The 16,646-nt window shown below is 36.5% G+C and overlaps 1 protein-coding gene across 4 annotated transcripts in view; it reads left to right on the top strand.

The window, feature by feature from the left end:
• adgrb3 (adhesion G protein-coupled receptor B3) overlaps window positions 1-16,646 on the top strand; it is a 151,297-nt gene that overhangs the window by 112,151 nt on the left and 22,500 nt on the right. For all 4 annotated transcript variants that reach the window (XM_052573162.1, XM_052573164.1, XM_052573163.1 and 1 more), the window contains 4 exons: window positions 2,806-2,932; window positions 4,672-4,775; window positions 4,864-4,966; window positions 16,172-16,322. In XM_052573162.1, coding sequence (XP_052429122.1) covers window positions 2,806-2,932; window positions 4,672-4,775; window positions 4,864-4,966; window positions 16,172-16,322 — 485 coding nt within the window. The remainder of the gene's footprint in view (window positions 1-2,805; window positions 2,933-4,671; window positions 4,776-4,863; window positions 4,967-16,171; window positions 16,323-16,646) is intronic.

Genomic DNA, 16,646 nt, shown 5'->3' with positions numbered 1-16,646 from the left:
ATCAATGTATTTTTTTATAATTAGTATGACCATTTATGAACTTACAGTACATTAATTGAGAGAGTGCATGGAATATTTGCTCTTTAAAAAATTAATTTTTCACATGACAGGGCTATTATATTTAAAATTAAGTTGTGATGTTTAAAAAATGGATGTAGAAATATGGAAAAATAGTTCAAAAATGGTGTTTTTACATAATCCTAAATTTGAATTTAAAAGGTTTTATACATTTATGGATCATTTGTTTCATGCATTTCTGGAATAATTACTGTATCTTCAAAATAAGTGCCTTTTCCCCTCTTTTTTATTATTATTATTTTTATATCTGTCCACATCTTGAAGAAAAACTACATCAGGAGGAATTATTAAAAAAGTAAACAACATGTTTAGTGATATGCAACTGATAACTGCTTGATTTCAATGTACATTATATGCTATCAGGATGTTTGTTGCTAAATTTGTTTAATGCATTTTTATAAAATATAATTTTCTTGATGTTGGAATCAAGGACTAAAGATGTGTGGTTTATGAGCATTTGGGCTATATTTTGTCAGGTGTACAGTACTACTACTTTTTTCATATGACACTGAATTAGGTGTACGCTGAGTTGCATTATGAAAGTGCCTTTAAAGTGTTATTGTTAGGCTTATGTATAAAATGAACAGTCCGAAAATAACTGCAAAGCAGACATGAATAGACCACTGATTGCAATGTTCCAGCAGTTCAAAGAACACCGCTTCCTATATTAAGTGCATTACTTCCAGTTACCTGGCATCCAAACAGTGCAATTGATATAAAATATAAAGGATATATTGAATAATCTTAAGAGTAAGACAAATCCCCAAATGTCAGAATTCAAATCAGATTACAGTGTCATTCTGCTAGCCTAAATGTAGTGATTCAGTACCATGGACAGCGTCACATCTTGGCTATTAAAAGTCATTAGTCTCTACTCGTACAATTGCCTAGAAACCAAGCCTATCTTGAGCCTAGCGTAATTTATACACCCACTGACTCCTCCACAGACTGTGTGTCTTTAAAATTACTCCCAGACAGGAAGAACCAAGTGAGTAACAAGAGAACAGATGCAACTAAACGGAAAATAAATGGCCTTTTCTCTAGTAGAAAATATATCAAACTTCCATAAATAAGCCATGCAAACTGGAATTACCAAATTAACGTTTTGTTTTGATAGCTATAAGGTAATGTTGGTTCGTTAATGCCATACAGTCAGTGATCAGATGAATTGACTGCGTATTGAGTGTATCAGATCAAATTGGTTTGCTGACACAGTAACCCACAACAGTCTATTCCACAACGTCCTAATAAACGCCTGGAGTCAGTCACTATTGGCTTGCTGTTGCACCGGACAGGGCAGCACTCCGTCTTCCATGAGAGAATCGATCCAACCTGATTTATGTTGTACACATACTGTATCTAGAGCTAAATATGATCCAAAACCAAGAAGCATTTGCTATGCATGAAATGCTTTTGGATCATTACAGTTCATTAGTTAATGTACATTCAGTCATGAAATTTTCATGTGAATCATGCATTTTCATATATGAAATATTCATATATTTTATATTCATATATGAAAGATATGCTATTATATAATGCATGACACTCTTTAAATGAAAGTTATTATGCATGTTATCCATGCATATAAAAAAGTGTGTGTTTTAAAGCTTAATTAAACCTTGAAAAGAGAGCAATTGCTGCAGTTTAATTATGGAGATCCTCATAGTCTTCCTCAGGGAAATAAGGCCTTAGGATGTCATGTCATACAGCCTCCGGAAAAAGGGCTGTGTTTGTTATGCATCTTTTGGAGGAACTATAATTCAGTGTTGCTTTTATACTACAGTGATTGTATTCAACTGGTTAATTATAATACTTCGTAGCTCTTGACTAACTGATTTTGTTATACCAGAGATTCAATATGAATATTTTACACAAGATAAACAATGTTATCATTATATAACTTATTTAAATTATTTTATATTTAATTATCATATAACTTATTTAACTATTTTAGCCTTAAATAATTTATTATCCAGCTAAGTAAGCTATATCAGCCTGATCTTTAGATGTTACCACTGCAATATCAGCCGAGATGTGTAAGCATTAATAAATAGGTGATATCTCTATTCTATCATTTTGCTAGCCAGAAAAGGAGAAATTGGCTGCTACCATCCAGCCCGTTTTCACGGGGTGGTAAACGTTTAAGCTCCGTTTTCCCCTGCCGTTTATGTATCGGGAAAAGCATATTGTGAAATCAAATGCTATAAAATTAGATTAACTTAAGATATTCGAGAATAAATGCCGAAATCAGGATGAACGAACAAGAAACGAGGACTATTTCTGAGGCATCTCACCCCTCCGCTGCAGCGCGAGGCAGGAGGCAAGAGAGTATCAGTCTGATGCCGTCCGCTGTTTCTTGACTGAGGAAAGGAAAGCGTCCAAAAAGCGCTAATTAGAAAAAGTGAGTGGAAATACATATCGATAGAGAACGATAAGAGAAACCTGAAGCAAAACTAGAGGAGAGGCGTCAAAGGAATCGCAGGTTCGGGTTTATTTTGTTATGTGGTGTGAGTGTATCTGTGAGCAGCGAGTCTTTCAGCACCAGAGCCTCAGCGCTTCAGTCGCACTCAGAACGATCAGCACTAAAAAGCGTTGCGTTTACTTTCTGTCGCTTAAGTAGGAAGTAAACTGGATGAGATGAGAGCGCAGTGAAGAGGATTTGGAGTGACGGGTTCACAGAGAAAAGGCTTGTTAACGCGATTTAATCTTGTCTGTGTTGTGTAGGAACGATTCTTGGGGCAGCTGGAGCTCTAAAGGATGCAGAACTGTGCTCACCGATGCATCCCACACCAAATGCTTATGTGATCGGGTATCTACCTTCGCCATTTTGGCTCAACAACCCAGAGAAATAGTAAGTATTGGAATTGTCTTCTGCGGGGGATCTCGAGGGATGCTGTATTGATTAAAATGTGGGTTGTAATCAGATGGATGTTTAATAATTTACTTTAATTATGTAATGTTTGATTATGATAGAAATCTTTCTTGTGCAAAGCGTGTGTGTGTGTGTGTGTGTGTGTGTGTGTGTGTGAGAGAGAGAGAGAGAGAGAGAGAGAGAGAGCGAGCTCAGAATCTCCTGTTTAAGTAAATGTCATTACACATTTATTAAAATAAAAAGTAATACTGATCATCATAATCTCCATTTTACCTTTCCTAAATGTTGCTCAAACCATTTGTACATGCTCGCATTTGTATGTGTGTATTCGTATGTGTTCACATTTGAGATACAGGAGCATCAGCACTGTCCTCTTCAATTTCAGTATTAATTTTGCTACTTACATTAATAAAATACTTCTTTGCTATGAGATATTAGGCAGATATACCAGGATTGTACATAAAAATGATGGCTTTCATATTATGTAATAATGGCTTCCTCCTTTATTAAGATAGTTCACTGTCTTAGATTAATGTGTAATATTAATCTTTCCTTTGCCTTTGCTGTAAATTGCTCTAAGCATTTATATATGCTTTACTATCAGCCATCAGCTGTCGTCTCTTTTCTAGTGGGTTCAGTAGACAGCAAAACATGGCTGTTTTACCCTACAGAGTAAGAGGCAGCCATTTTTTCTCTGCCCATGTGACCAGTCAGTGTATAAATGGCTCCCGTGTGAAAATGATGGTGTTGTCTGCATCTCAATGATGCAGCAGGGGCAAAGTTTGATAACTCCTATCATTGCAATGCACAGCTGATATGTCACAGTGACTTGTGACTCCTGGGAACTGGATTGAGGGGGGTTGTCAGATGGAATTGTGGGGGGAAAAGGCATAAAACAAATGGACTGGATGTGCATTGTGAGGGCTTAGTTAAGGCCCGTGCAAATAATGCAAGCAATAGTTTAAAATGATAGGTAGCCATATGTATTCTAAATTGTGTTCAAAATTATGGTCAGTATCCATTGATTCCCCCACAGTCATTAAAACAACAGAACAAGAGACAGTATAAGCACTGGGACAGTCCAGTCATTCACATTTTTGATTGACAAATAAAAGCCTTGCCCTACAGTTAAAAGACCCAATAACCTTTTTCAAAGAAGCATTGCCTGTTTGTTCACTCTTGAGTGTGCATTAATAATACCATTATTTTGCATGATGAATTTATGACAGCAGTGTTATCATATTTTAGTTTTAATTAGAATATAGCATTAACATTCAGTTTGGGAGATTTCCATGTTTTCCAATTCAAGAAGCTGTTCTTGCATGTCCGGAAATACCTGCCCAGGGCATTTACAAAGATGATCTCTAAATAGTTTGACTTGCTTTAAAAGAGATTATGTATTTTAGTTAATAATGCTTTGTGGCATTAAGCCCCGACCTGTTGATAATAAGCACTGTGCATGTGAATGGAGGCTAAATACATTTTATTCATGTGAAGGGGAGATTTAATAGGGGGGAGGGGGGGGGGGGGTTGAATTACAGACCAAAAAAAAAAAAAAGCTTGTCCTTTAATCCTCTAATATTGGACAGTATAAATGGCCTCGCTGCAATAGGCAAGCATCCTATAATGTGCTTTATTACCAGGCACTGAAATGGGCTTTTATTAGTGGTACAAGGGTTTGAAAATCGCTCACTGAAGCTCTTGTGTGCCATTCACAGGCTATGGAGTACTCAGGGGTTCCATCTGTGACACTAATAGTAGGCTGTGGTCTTTCCTGCCTGGCCTTGATCACACTGACCGTGGTGTATGCAGTTCTATGGAGGTAAGTGCATAGAAGTACAAGGGATTTTACAAATAATGCACTTTGCACTTTTAGAGGGATGCAACTTTAATCAACAATTTGTTTTCAGGTACATCAGGTCGGAGAGATCAATCATTCTGATCAATTTCTGCCTTTCAATCATCTGCTCCAACATCCTGATCCTAGTTGGACAGACGCAGACACATAATGCGGTAAATCTTAACATTTTACCTCCAGTGTGTTAATTCAAATAATGCCAGATTAGATTGAAATTTTGATATAGGCCACCAAGCATTAATGCATGTTGATTTGTATTTAAACTAAATGTCCAGTCTGGGTGCTCATATTTATTTCTCGGCTTGCGTGTGGGCTGATTTTGCAAGCTTGTCTTGAATGCCAGACTGCTTTTCTGCACTAATATTATGCCGATCTAGACATTTCAGGGTTTATAATGCAAGTGGTGGAGATCTCTCTGTCTGCTGTTTGTATATCATACCACCGAACCAGATTGTTTTAATTCCTCTTTTTGAGGCATTGTGACTTACTTAAATTCAAGTTGGCTGGCCTAATTTTTCGCAAGTGACCTACCTACCTATCCAGATGTTCGAGTCTTTGTGTAGTGAGCTACATATTCTGTTATATGCTAAATGATTGTGTTGGTATGAACAAATTGCATTCTTTTATTGTGGTAAGCAATTTATGTACTGTAAATATTTTGATATGATTATATTTTCATAACCACATGGTGATTAGACACTGGTCCCCAGTGCAAAGAAACAGTTTAGGTTCATTTTGCAACTACTGGCTAATGAATTGCTTGTTGTCGATAATTTTAAAATGAACCTATATGAGCCGGATGCTTATTTTTAAAGGCATGTATTTAGAAGATTTTTATTTGAGCTAAAGAAGCACAATTTATTATATGATTGCATTCGGTATTGTTAATTTGAAATATGTGAGACAAAATAGTTTCTTTCGTGCATTCTCACCATTGTTTATCAGCGTACTATATTATATATGAGTCTTAAATTAGTACTCCACAAGCCACAGAAGTTATTTTTAGCAAATGAGTCCATTTCTCTTTGTCCAGTGCCAAGGAGAAATGATGATGATGCCTCTATGTTCTGAGCCACTAAATACATTAGCCAGAATTCAGCTGGCTGCATTCTGAATCATACAATGAAAATGCAAAATGGACAGACAAAGGTCCGAAGCACTTAAAGATTGTGTCTATATAAACCACAAATATGTATTTCCTCAAATAAGAGACGAAACAATTATTGGTATTGTTACATGCAGCAGTTCTGTTGCTTTAATGTCAAAATCCCAACTGTCCTAACCTCTTTCCAAGTAATCAGCTTCCCCAAAGACTAAACAGTCTTTCATCATCAAACAGGTTCTTGGTTGAGCGAAGATGCTGTTCAGTTAGGGAAGCAGAGATTGAGCATTGTCTGTTTGATACATTGCATTATTTAAATCAAATTTATCCTGTATATGATGAGGATCAGTAGATATGCATCACAGTAAATGTGAAGCAAAAGTCCTTTAGTGTTCACAGTCCAAATGGTTCAGTTATATAACGGTCTCTTTGCAATATCCGGAGCCCACGTGAATCTGAACATTTGGTGCCATTGTGAATGGAACATCTAAAGTTCAGAAAGGGTTCCAGGTAGGGTGAAAGCATTTTAAAGCTCTTTACATGTCTGCAATTAGTTTTAAAAAAGGACTAAATGGGCTCCCAGTTAAAACTCTGAAAATGATTCTTCCAGCTCACAGTGTGGAGACGGTGCATATAAGTCATTCAAGATGTAATTATAAGATGCTGATCCAGATCAGTGGATCCTAGAGTCAAATTTTCTCACATTCACCATTTCAAATTCGACATAAGAGATGATTGGATATGGGAAATTGCAGAACTTCGGAAGAACACAGATTAATTATTCACTCTCACGCTTACAAACGACGCTCATTTGCCCTCGTTTGAGTAAACAAGATAAAAGAGGTTGATTTCTCACTGCTTACAAGCTTGTCAGGACTAGCACAGCTGGTGGTTTTTGGTTATCATCAGAGGAGGGTTTACACAGAGTGGAACGTTATTCCTACGCTGCCCACACAGATAGGGCTTCTGAGTGAGTCAATGGCGTTGCGGGAATCACACATTACTCAGTCACACAGTCGGACATTTCTTTACAGGCAGCACAAGGCATGAGCTTTTTCCTATTCTGATTCTAACGAGTGCTCTGGGATGGAAGGAAGTGAATTCCCAAGGTTAAAACAAATTAATTTCCTGTTACAGTAAATGGATCAAAAGATGACATTGACTCTAGCTCCGTTCCAAAACCTGGTGGGATGATTGACTGTCTGTCGTTCCTCTGACTGCACCTTGAGGGTGAATGGGTTATAAAAGCATGCATTTAGGACAAACATAAAGGCTTTAATTAAGCTGTTTATTGGCTCTATAAAACATTTTAAAAGGCCAATTTTTTTCTCCTTTTTTATAGCAATGTTACTTGAAATTATTCAAATTGTTTATTATTTAATTAAAAAACATTATTAAATAATGAACAAAAATAAGCATTGCTATTATATATATATATATATATATATATATAACTATTTCAGGTGACTACCTCTTGAAACTCATCAAGAGAATGCCAAGAGTGTGCAAAGCAGTAATCAAAGCAAAAGGTGGCTACTTTGAAGAACCTAGAATATGACATTTTCAGTTGGTTCACACTTTTTTGTTATGTATATAATTCCATATATAATTCCACATGTGTAATATAATTCATAGTTTTGATGCCTTCAGTGTTAATCTGCAATTTTCATAGTCTTGAAAATAAAGAAAACTCTTTGAATGAGAATTGTGTCCAAACTTTTGGTCCGTACTGTATATATAATAGATCAATCAATTATCATACAGCTAGATTTTTCAGGCATGTACGTAGGACAGTTCAATATGCTGTCATAGTTTCCAAAATCTTCATATTTATTTAAACAGCAATGCTTATTAATGTATAGACTGGTTGTAAAACAGATCATTCCTGTTAAAAAAATGAAGACTTGGCAGCACGCAGTAAAGTGTTCTCTCCATTTTTTATATTTTAGTGACTCAGTTATTCTAAAACAATCTTTGAAACAATGAAAACAGAGGTTTAGTTTAAAAGCACTTTTATGAATGTAAAACTGTACAATGGAAAAGTACTCAATAATTAATTTAAGTAATGTACAGTACATTACTCACATTAATTATTGAATATTTTTTTCTTTGCACAGTGTAAAATTCACTATTTTGAATGAATGCTTTTTAGTTTCTTTCCACTCATCCACCACGTTGGATGAATGTCTTTACTAAGCGCATTGCGGTGCCTTGTTCGTGAACACTATATGTGATACTGTCTTTAGAATGTAGCCAAAATTTGATACTTTAGAAGGCAGAACAGTTTTGCTGCCTACACTTTGGAACAGTTTTTGAGTTTGGGAGCATGCCTACAATGCCTTAAGGTTTTGGAACAGAGCTTTGGTGGGTTGCTTGCCATTAAACATGCCATTTACATTTTTTTAATATTATACATGAATCTGCTTTGGCTTGTTGTGGTACAGTGTATCATACTTGGCGTCATTATTATAAGAACGTACAGCACAAAAGTCTTGTTGACAGCAATGCAGCAGGTCCAGTCTGCCATTAATGGACCATAATTACATCTGGACCTCCGCTCTATCCACATCTAAGGCATCAGTACAGCATTTTAAATGGTCAGTGTGTCTGTGTTACCATGACAATAAAATGGCATTCTCTAGTGTATCACTGTCTTGCCAGTTCTTTTTGTAGCCATTTGCCACGCTCTAAAGCAGCAATTTAGAGTAATTCCTGCTTCAACACACTGGTGGGGAAGATGTATACAGAGGGTGCAGGTTTTTGCCTCCAGATGGAGGTCGCACATATGACGTGATTGTCATGCGAGGAAGAGCACTCAGCCTGCGGCTTCTCCAAATGCTGAGCTGAACTGAAGGCCTGTCAGTGCTGATCATACACACTCCCATCTTCTTCTTTAATTCCACACCACATCATTTTACATTAAGCATGAGAGAGGGTATATGCAAATATGCATTTCTATTTGTGAATTGGAAATGAAACGACGCTGACCTATCCACAACCTTCATTATAAGCAAAATCTGTAGTATAGAATGATTCTTTTGTGTGTGTGTGTGTGTGTGTGTGTGTGGAACAAAGGGTTGACATCCTCATTGCATCAAAGATGTAAAGCATTTCTGTAATCCTCCCACGAAATGATTAAGGCGCTGACAACAGTTTAGTCCCCTGTCAGTAATTTAAAATGTGCTTTTCTTTTTTTCTGGTGTGTGGATCTTCGTAAGCTTTGACTAATGGCAGCTATGAAAGTAGACATGCTTATACCTCGTTTTTTATTGGATTGTGGGTTGTTATTGAATCAGACAGGGTTTTTTTGGACTGAAATACAAGAACATGCAACAAATAGCAAAGAATAGGAACCTCTGATAGACGTTCAATACAAACCTGCCCTTAATAAAGGAGCTTTTTCAGCTGAAATGTAGCACACTTTTTAGTCAATATCTTTTTTTTTTTTTTTTTGTGCAATAGACCATTTACGAGACCCATGAGAAATTACAATGTGAATTCTGCTAGTGTATGTTGAGATGAGAGCTGAAGACATACGGTCAATGCTGTAGTTTTCTTAAGAAAATCGGACGGACAGGGCTAGGATTATTAAATGGTGCTCCGAGACTTCCTCTTATCTCTCGCTGCATGAAAAGGTCCCATTTAATCGAGTGGTGTGTTGTGAAGTATCTGAGTGCCAGTATGTAGTAGCTGTCAGTGGAAATGAAATGGCAGATTTAAATGAACCAGATTTTATTCACTTTAACTTTTACTTTCAATTTAAAGTTAGTCAAACTTAAAAAAAGAAGTGTTAAAGGAGACTTTTCAGGTATGTCAACCTTCAATGATCCGAGTGGAGTTTGGATCATTTAATTGGCAGCCGCAATATCTGTCTGTCTGTCTGTCTGTCTGTCTGTCTGTCTGTCTGTCTGTCTGTCTATCTATCTATCTATCTATCTATCTATCTATCCTATTATTTTCTATTATTCTGTCTGTCTGTCTTTTTCAGCACTACCCGCTGTTAATATCCCATTAATATTTAGAATACATAAAACATATACATTAATTAATAATAGTCTTAAAACCTTTTCAGTATCATAGGCAAGGCTTTGTCATGCCAACATGACATGTCTTCTTGACAAACCTAGCTTTTTATACAGTTTTTTTATTTATTTATTTGAATTTCGATTAATTTTAATTGTACTTTTTATTATACTTTTAATTATACGTGATAACTTTTGAATTGCTATTCTGCAATTCAATTAAAATCCAGCAATTAAACTGTGATTCAAAAGTCAGCTTTGTATGAACTCTTTTTAGGTCATCCAAGAAGGAAATGTGTTGCAGAGACCAAGTTATTAGTAAAAAAAAATGAAGTTATTATATTTTGCTAGATGATTTCAAAGACATTTTTGAATAATGTGCACTGATCAATCATGCACCAGGAAAGTGCATTAAAAAGTAAATAGGGTGCATTTGTTTCATATTGATTTTACAGGACAGGAAAAAAGCAACATGTTCTCTAAAAAAAAGTAATGGTCAGCTTTCCTAAACATTTTTCAGTATCTTTTTGCACCAGACCTCAAAAACATCATAAAATGATCCTAATCTTCACCTTCAAGACGAGCATATAATTTAGTGTCTGTATTTATGTGCAACTTCCTTTTGATCAGTTGCTGACTTGTTTATTTTCTCAAGTACTAGATGTGAGGATAGCCCACGGCACCTTTCCACACACAAACATCAAGGATTTTGATGGGAGAGAACCGATCCGAGCAATGTTTGAACATGATGAAAAGCATTTGGAATTTCAAAAGTACTTACCTCGCTGAGTTTTTTTTTTTTTTTTTTCTGTGGAATTTTCATTTTGTAAACGATGACATTAGTAATAGTCAATGCAGTTTGCAGTGAAGGAAACTATAGAAGAAAACTGTGTGTGGTTATTTGTGGTATCTATTTAAAAAAACATCTCCTATTAAGCAGAGATTGGTGCAGCCATACTTAATGAATTATTTAGATGCTACTATTGTGATGTCAGTTATTTTATTTAACCTCACTTGTTGAATAATAGAAAGCAACATTTTCGTATCTTGGCGAAACAGCAGCTTTTGTCATAAATATTAATGTAGGAAAGGCACTTATGTCAAAACAGAAACAACCCTGCTCAAACAGCTGAAGAGTGCTGTTTGTATCAGGGTAGATGTGAGGGGTATGTAACATTAATTGGCGAGGAGAAAAGCGTTTCCAGCAATAATCTTGACAGAGTGTGAATAAATAGTTGTTAAAATGAGATATTGTGCTACAATTCAAGAATGTAATGAAGGCAGGATCACTGAAATATCCAGACTTGGGAAAAGAGACAATTCGAAGCCTATACTATTCTGTTGCATAATGAGTCTTGCTTAATTAGCCTGCATATCAGCATCATGTCAGTTTGACTCTTAGCTATGCCTTATATCAACACTTGCTTTACATTGTGCTGATCTGGGAAAGTGCTGAACTATTACAAACATCCACTGCTACCAGAGCTTTGGTATCAGTCTACATTAACTTAGATTTGATCCTGTTCTTTACAGAAAGCTGTCATATGGCTTCAGAAAGAAATAGTGAGGTGGAATATATATATACATCACTTGGTCACTGTCAAGCAGTTGAATAATTTCCAAATATATTAATCTGCTTTTTTTTGTTTTATTATTATTAAAGGTTAATCATGCATCATTGGGAGTGCAGTTAGAAAATAAGAGATAAAATAAATAGGAGAAGAATGGCTGATGTGACCAGATCTGCTGCCTAAAATGATATAGAAAAGTTTAGAAGGCATCATAATTTCTTTTCTTTTTTTATGTCAGTAACGAATTAATGACTTTTGTAATTACATGAATGTTTCATTATTTTATTAAGTTGCTTCCTCATATTATGAGAGGTTTATTCCACTTGGTAAAATCTCATTGGCAGAGGACAATGCAGTGACCTCATATTCCCAGTACATATTTACTTTTAAATGACTTAGATTATGCTATATTATCATTTATTATTATTGTTATTAATATTCATGGAATCGTTTAATCACATCTTCAAAGAGAATATTAAAGCTCCCTCGAAGAATCATCTGAAATGAAAGGATTCTGTGTTGATAAGAAGCCGTGACGGATGACTCACGGATCAAATCATTTCGCTTAAAGTCAAGGATTTGAATGCTTCTGACACATCAGCCACTTTGATGATCTGTAGAGATAGCTTTCAATAAAAAACATGCTCTAATTTGTTTTATCTATAACTTCGCCTTGGGTTAAAATGAGTCAGTCTTTTTCATGTTTGAACAGCTGACTGATAAATATTTAATGACAGATTAATGGGCAAACTGACCTACTGCACTGGCAAACTTATGACACTGGCATCTGTAGATATTATCTGGGGTGGTAGGCTATATTTTGGCCCCAAGCCTTTTAGTTTAGTAGCTTTGTGAGTTACACAGTATTCTATAGATATCTTCTGACAGCTTGGTCCCTGCGCGACGTGTGAGTGATATGAAAGAATGACGTAAATGCATTCCTTTAAACTGAAATCCAAGAGAGCAGCGCCATTTAAAGTATCACCCTTGGTGAAGTGTAAGATGACAAATGCGAAAAGGGAAATAAAATCTTTAGGGACCTCGCGATTCAAATGGATTCAGGGAATAAGTATCTGACTCTTGACAGTGCATCTTGTTTTTTTACTTTATTATTTTATTAACAATATAAAACACATATTGTAAACCATATATTGTGAACTTTAACAGAGAAAACTGTTAGAAAACATCTTGTAAAAAAGCTATTCCACAACCGAAGCTGCAGGATATCTGATCATTCATGTTTATTTTGCATTTGTGAGTTGCTTTCAATTCATTACATTAATGTTTTAGTTAATTGCATTTTGTTAAAGTGTCCAGGCATTGAATTGACATAATGGGCACGGAGTTCTCTAGTGTGTTCAAACATGCAGTCTCATAAATTAAATCCCAGCTCTATACATAAATGGATCTCATTAGGCATTCATTGTTTAGAGTGATTTAATATTTCTCGTAATTTGCTGCATATTATATAGGCTTATTTATTTTCAACCTATATCAGCCTCAAACCGTGTGTCCGGAAGCTTATTGAAGTGAGTTAGCATTACACCAGAGAGTCATCGTCCATGTATGAAAATGAACTCGCAAACCTTATAGCTAATGTCTCGAACCCTCCCTGGCCTCACGCTCACGTACGTGAATCCCAGCAGCGCACATCAGCATCAGCCCTTCGATATCGACGCGCGCCTCCCTTTACGTCAGCTATGTTGTACTTTACTGTTCTCCTGAACTTCCTCTGTTGCCATGGATACAGACACAGTGCGCTCAATATCTCCCGGCAATTTGCCTTTGTAAAGGGCAGTGTGTACTCAGGATTTCAGCTGAGGCTGTGTGCCACCCCCTCCACTTCCTCTGCTGCCCAGCTCTTCAGGCAAACCCACACGCATACAGATATAGTACGTTTGCTACTTAAAGATACAAGTCAAATTCCCACTCAGGTTAGGTGCTTTTGGTGTCATGTGCCTTCAGATGTGATATGAATGCATCTTGTTCCTCTGTGTGATGCTATCTACCTTCAAAAGAAGTCTCTTATTCTCAACCCGAATGCATTTAGTTGATCAAAAATACCTGTTTTCTGTTCAATGTATTTAAAGATGTCATTTATTCCTGTGATGGCAAAGCCGAATCTTCATTATCCATTACTCCAGTCTTTAGTGTCACATGTAGTTTTCTATTGTACATTCGTATTGGCTGCCGCTTGTGCTTGCCCCCTTACCCGGCGGTAATAAATACAGTCACGCAAGCTACTTGTTAAGAGTGTCAATCGATACTATATTGATAGTAGTTAATTTATGCTCTGTGTGGCATAAGTGTTTATTCATCAGTCATTAGCACTGGACCATATGGCCGTGAGGTCCTGCGGTGACATGCATGTGCCATGAGCCTCATCACCTCGCTTCTTGTTTGCTAAGCAGCTTCCATTAGGCAGGAAATAGAACGAAACACATCCGACACCTAGAAAAAAAAAAAAAAAGATTGGTATTGCTGCATGTATTTAGCTCTTCATTGAGGCTAATGCATCTGAAAATGTGGTGCTAAGAATATGTATTCAAGTATCTACCTCTAGTTTAAAGTATCTTCAAGCAGTGGAGTAATGCTAAGCGTTCATGTAAGCATGAAAATGTTGTAGAAGAGCTGTTGCTTTGCAGTAAGCACACACTTACATTTATTTTAACAAAGTACAGTAAAAGCAGTTATATTCTGAAATATTACACTTTAATATAGCTGTTTTCTTTAATGTATTTTAAAATGTAATTTATTGCTGTGATGGCAAAGCTGAATTTTCAGCATCTTCACTGTCACTTGATCTTTCAGAAAACATGATAATGGTTTCTTATTTTTATCTTTGTTTAATTATCAGTTTTACTGCTTTTTTATTATTATTAATTTAATGCATTTTGCTAAATAAAAGTATTAATTTATTAAAAAATAAAATATTACTAACCCCAAGCTTTAGAATGGTAAAAGAGACAAAAGTTGTATGTATTGTAAAGATTTATAGTAGTTTTAGAGATTTACTGACTAGAGAGTGGTGTTGGCCATTTAACTTTTTTTTTCTATCAAAGTGTTATGTAAACCGATGCAACAGTGAAAGTAAAACAGTTTACAGAAAAGTAGGCCACGGTGTCCTTCTAATTTTCGAAGTCAAGTAATAGCGAATGCAAAAGGGGATATTGGTCAAGGAGGTCGTCTGGTTTAGACGCACACTGGCTGTGAACTTCAAACTGAGTCTCTTAGATGCTGAGTGCAAGAGCTCATGAAAGCTGCTTTACTTAGGAATTGTGGTTTTATGGCAGCGTGAGAGAGCTCATCAGCATCAGGTGTTCCATCACATGCTGCCAGCTGATCCATTTTCACAGCATTCGCCCTGGCCGCATCAGGTGGACTGGGAGCAGGTGGAAGCCGAGTCTTCATTATGTCCCATCCAGCTTGTCTCTGGCTCATGTTGGCAATGCTCCAAACTCTTTTCTATGCCTTGAGCATCCAGGTTCTCCCTCTGTCAGATTCACTTGTCGGTGGCTAGCCGGTGGGTGGATTTGTCTTCAAGTACACCACCCTTGATGTGCTCTACCAAAGATGTGTTCCTGTATCAGCATTATTGTTGGTCATTCCCATCAACCAGTCAGATTTTGGGAAATTTCAAGACAATTTTACAACATTTCTAATCAAGCAATCATCACCCTTTGACTTTAGGGATGAGTGGGAATTTTAAAATGGTGAATTCCAGGAAAGTCATCAAAAAGAAGAAAATCTTAAAAATCCTGGAAATTTCTAGAGTGAGTAGAGGTTTTCTTAATTATTTCTCTTCTCTAAAATATGTAAATGTGAAAACAAAGTCTCATGGAACACTGGTTTGTCAAATGTGGTGGGAACCCCGGTTTTAGGAGAGAGGTGTTTTTGTCACATGCCGATCATCCCAGTCTTAAAAGATTTGCGTGAAACACATTGACTGCCAAATTCAGTGAGGAAGATCATTTGGTGAGAAAGATGGTAATGTTTTGTGGTTTTGGTGCTGAAGGCATCTCTCTGACTGATCGCTGATGGTGACAAAGTGTTGAGAATGTCCAGAGCACATATGTTCTAATTGCAGTGAGATTTCCTAGATTTGTTTTTTTTGCCACCACAGTGTGCACGTAGCTGCAAGTAATGTAACTAAGATCATCTGAGCTATTGATCAATATAATGCATTCTTGATAAAAAAAAAATAAAATTCCAAATATATCTTGATGACCCCATTATTTTCTTTTTATGTTGAAAACTAAACGAAGTCTAATTTGTAATCCATACCCATACAAGCACATTTGCACAACAGAGCACATACCATCAAAGCACCTAGCCCTAAACAATGGTCTAGACGAGCCTGGAGCAAAACATGTTCTCTGTCTGTGACTTTGTTGTTTTTAGTCTCAAGCTTTTCATGACAATTTCGTGAAAATCAAAGAGAGTATATGCAATGAGGGATCCATTATTTTGTTTTCAATCTTGGTTGTTTCAGCGAGTTTCACATTTCTTTCTTGTAACTTTAATTAATTGTAATTAGTGAACTGAGTACTTTTCACCCAAACTCTGGCTAAGTCAATGCGAAATTCGATTGGCAGTCCAACAAATTTGAATTAAGCATTTTATCAGTTTCTCTTCTCTCTCTCTCTCTCTCTGTTAAATGGACAGGGCATATGCACGATGACAACTGCATTTCTGCACTTCTTCTTCCTGGCATCCTTCTGTTGGGTCTTGACAGAAGCTTGGCAGTCCTATATGGCCGTGACCGGGAAAGTTCGGACCAGGCTCATCCGGAAACGCTTCCTCTGTCTGGGATGGGGTGAGTGCTTAGATCTCCACAACAATCTCTACATCTCACCCTCTTTCTTTCTCCCAGTCTCTATTTCATTCAATCCATCATCATCATGCAACTGGTATTTACTTCTCAAATGTGGACGGTGTGTGGGTAATTTTTGAATATCGTTTTGTATGTTCCATACCTCCCCGGGGTTTCTCATACAGGACCACTTTACGCACACATCAAATTGATTACAGAAGAGCTAACACTCATTCCTCCAGTTACCTAGCAACAAACAAGGCTCTCTCTTTCCATCATAGCAGTGTTTTACTGTGTGCAGAGGAAAAAGACAAGACAGAAGATAGA

This window comes from Carassius gibelio, chromosome B13, assembly GCF_023724105.1.
Source record: "Carassius gibelio isolate Cgi1373 ecotype wild population from Czech Republic chromosome B13, carGib1.2-hapl.c, whole genome shotgun sequence".
NCBI classification, from domain to species: Eukaryota; Metazoa; Chordata; class Actinopteri; order Cypriniformes; family Cyprinidae; genus Carassius; species Carassius gibelio.
This window is presented reverse-complemented; position numbering and strand designations above follow the sequence as displayed.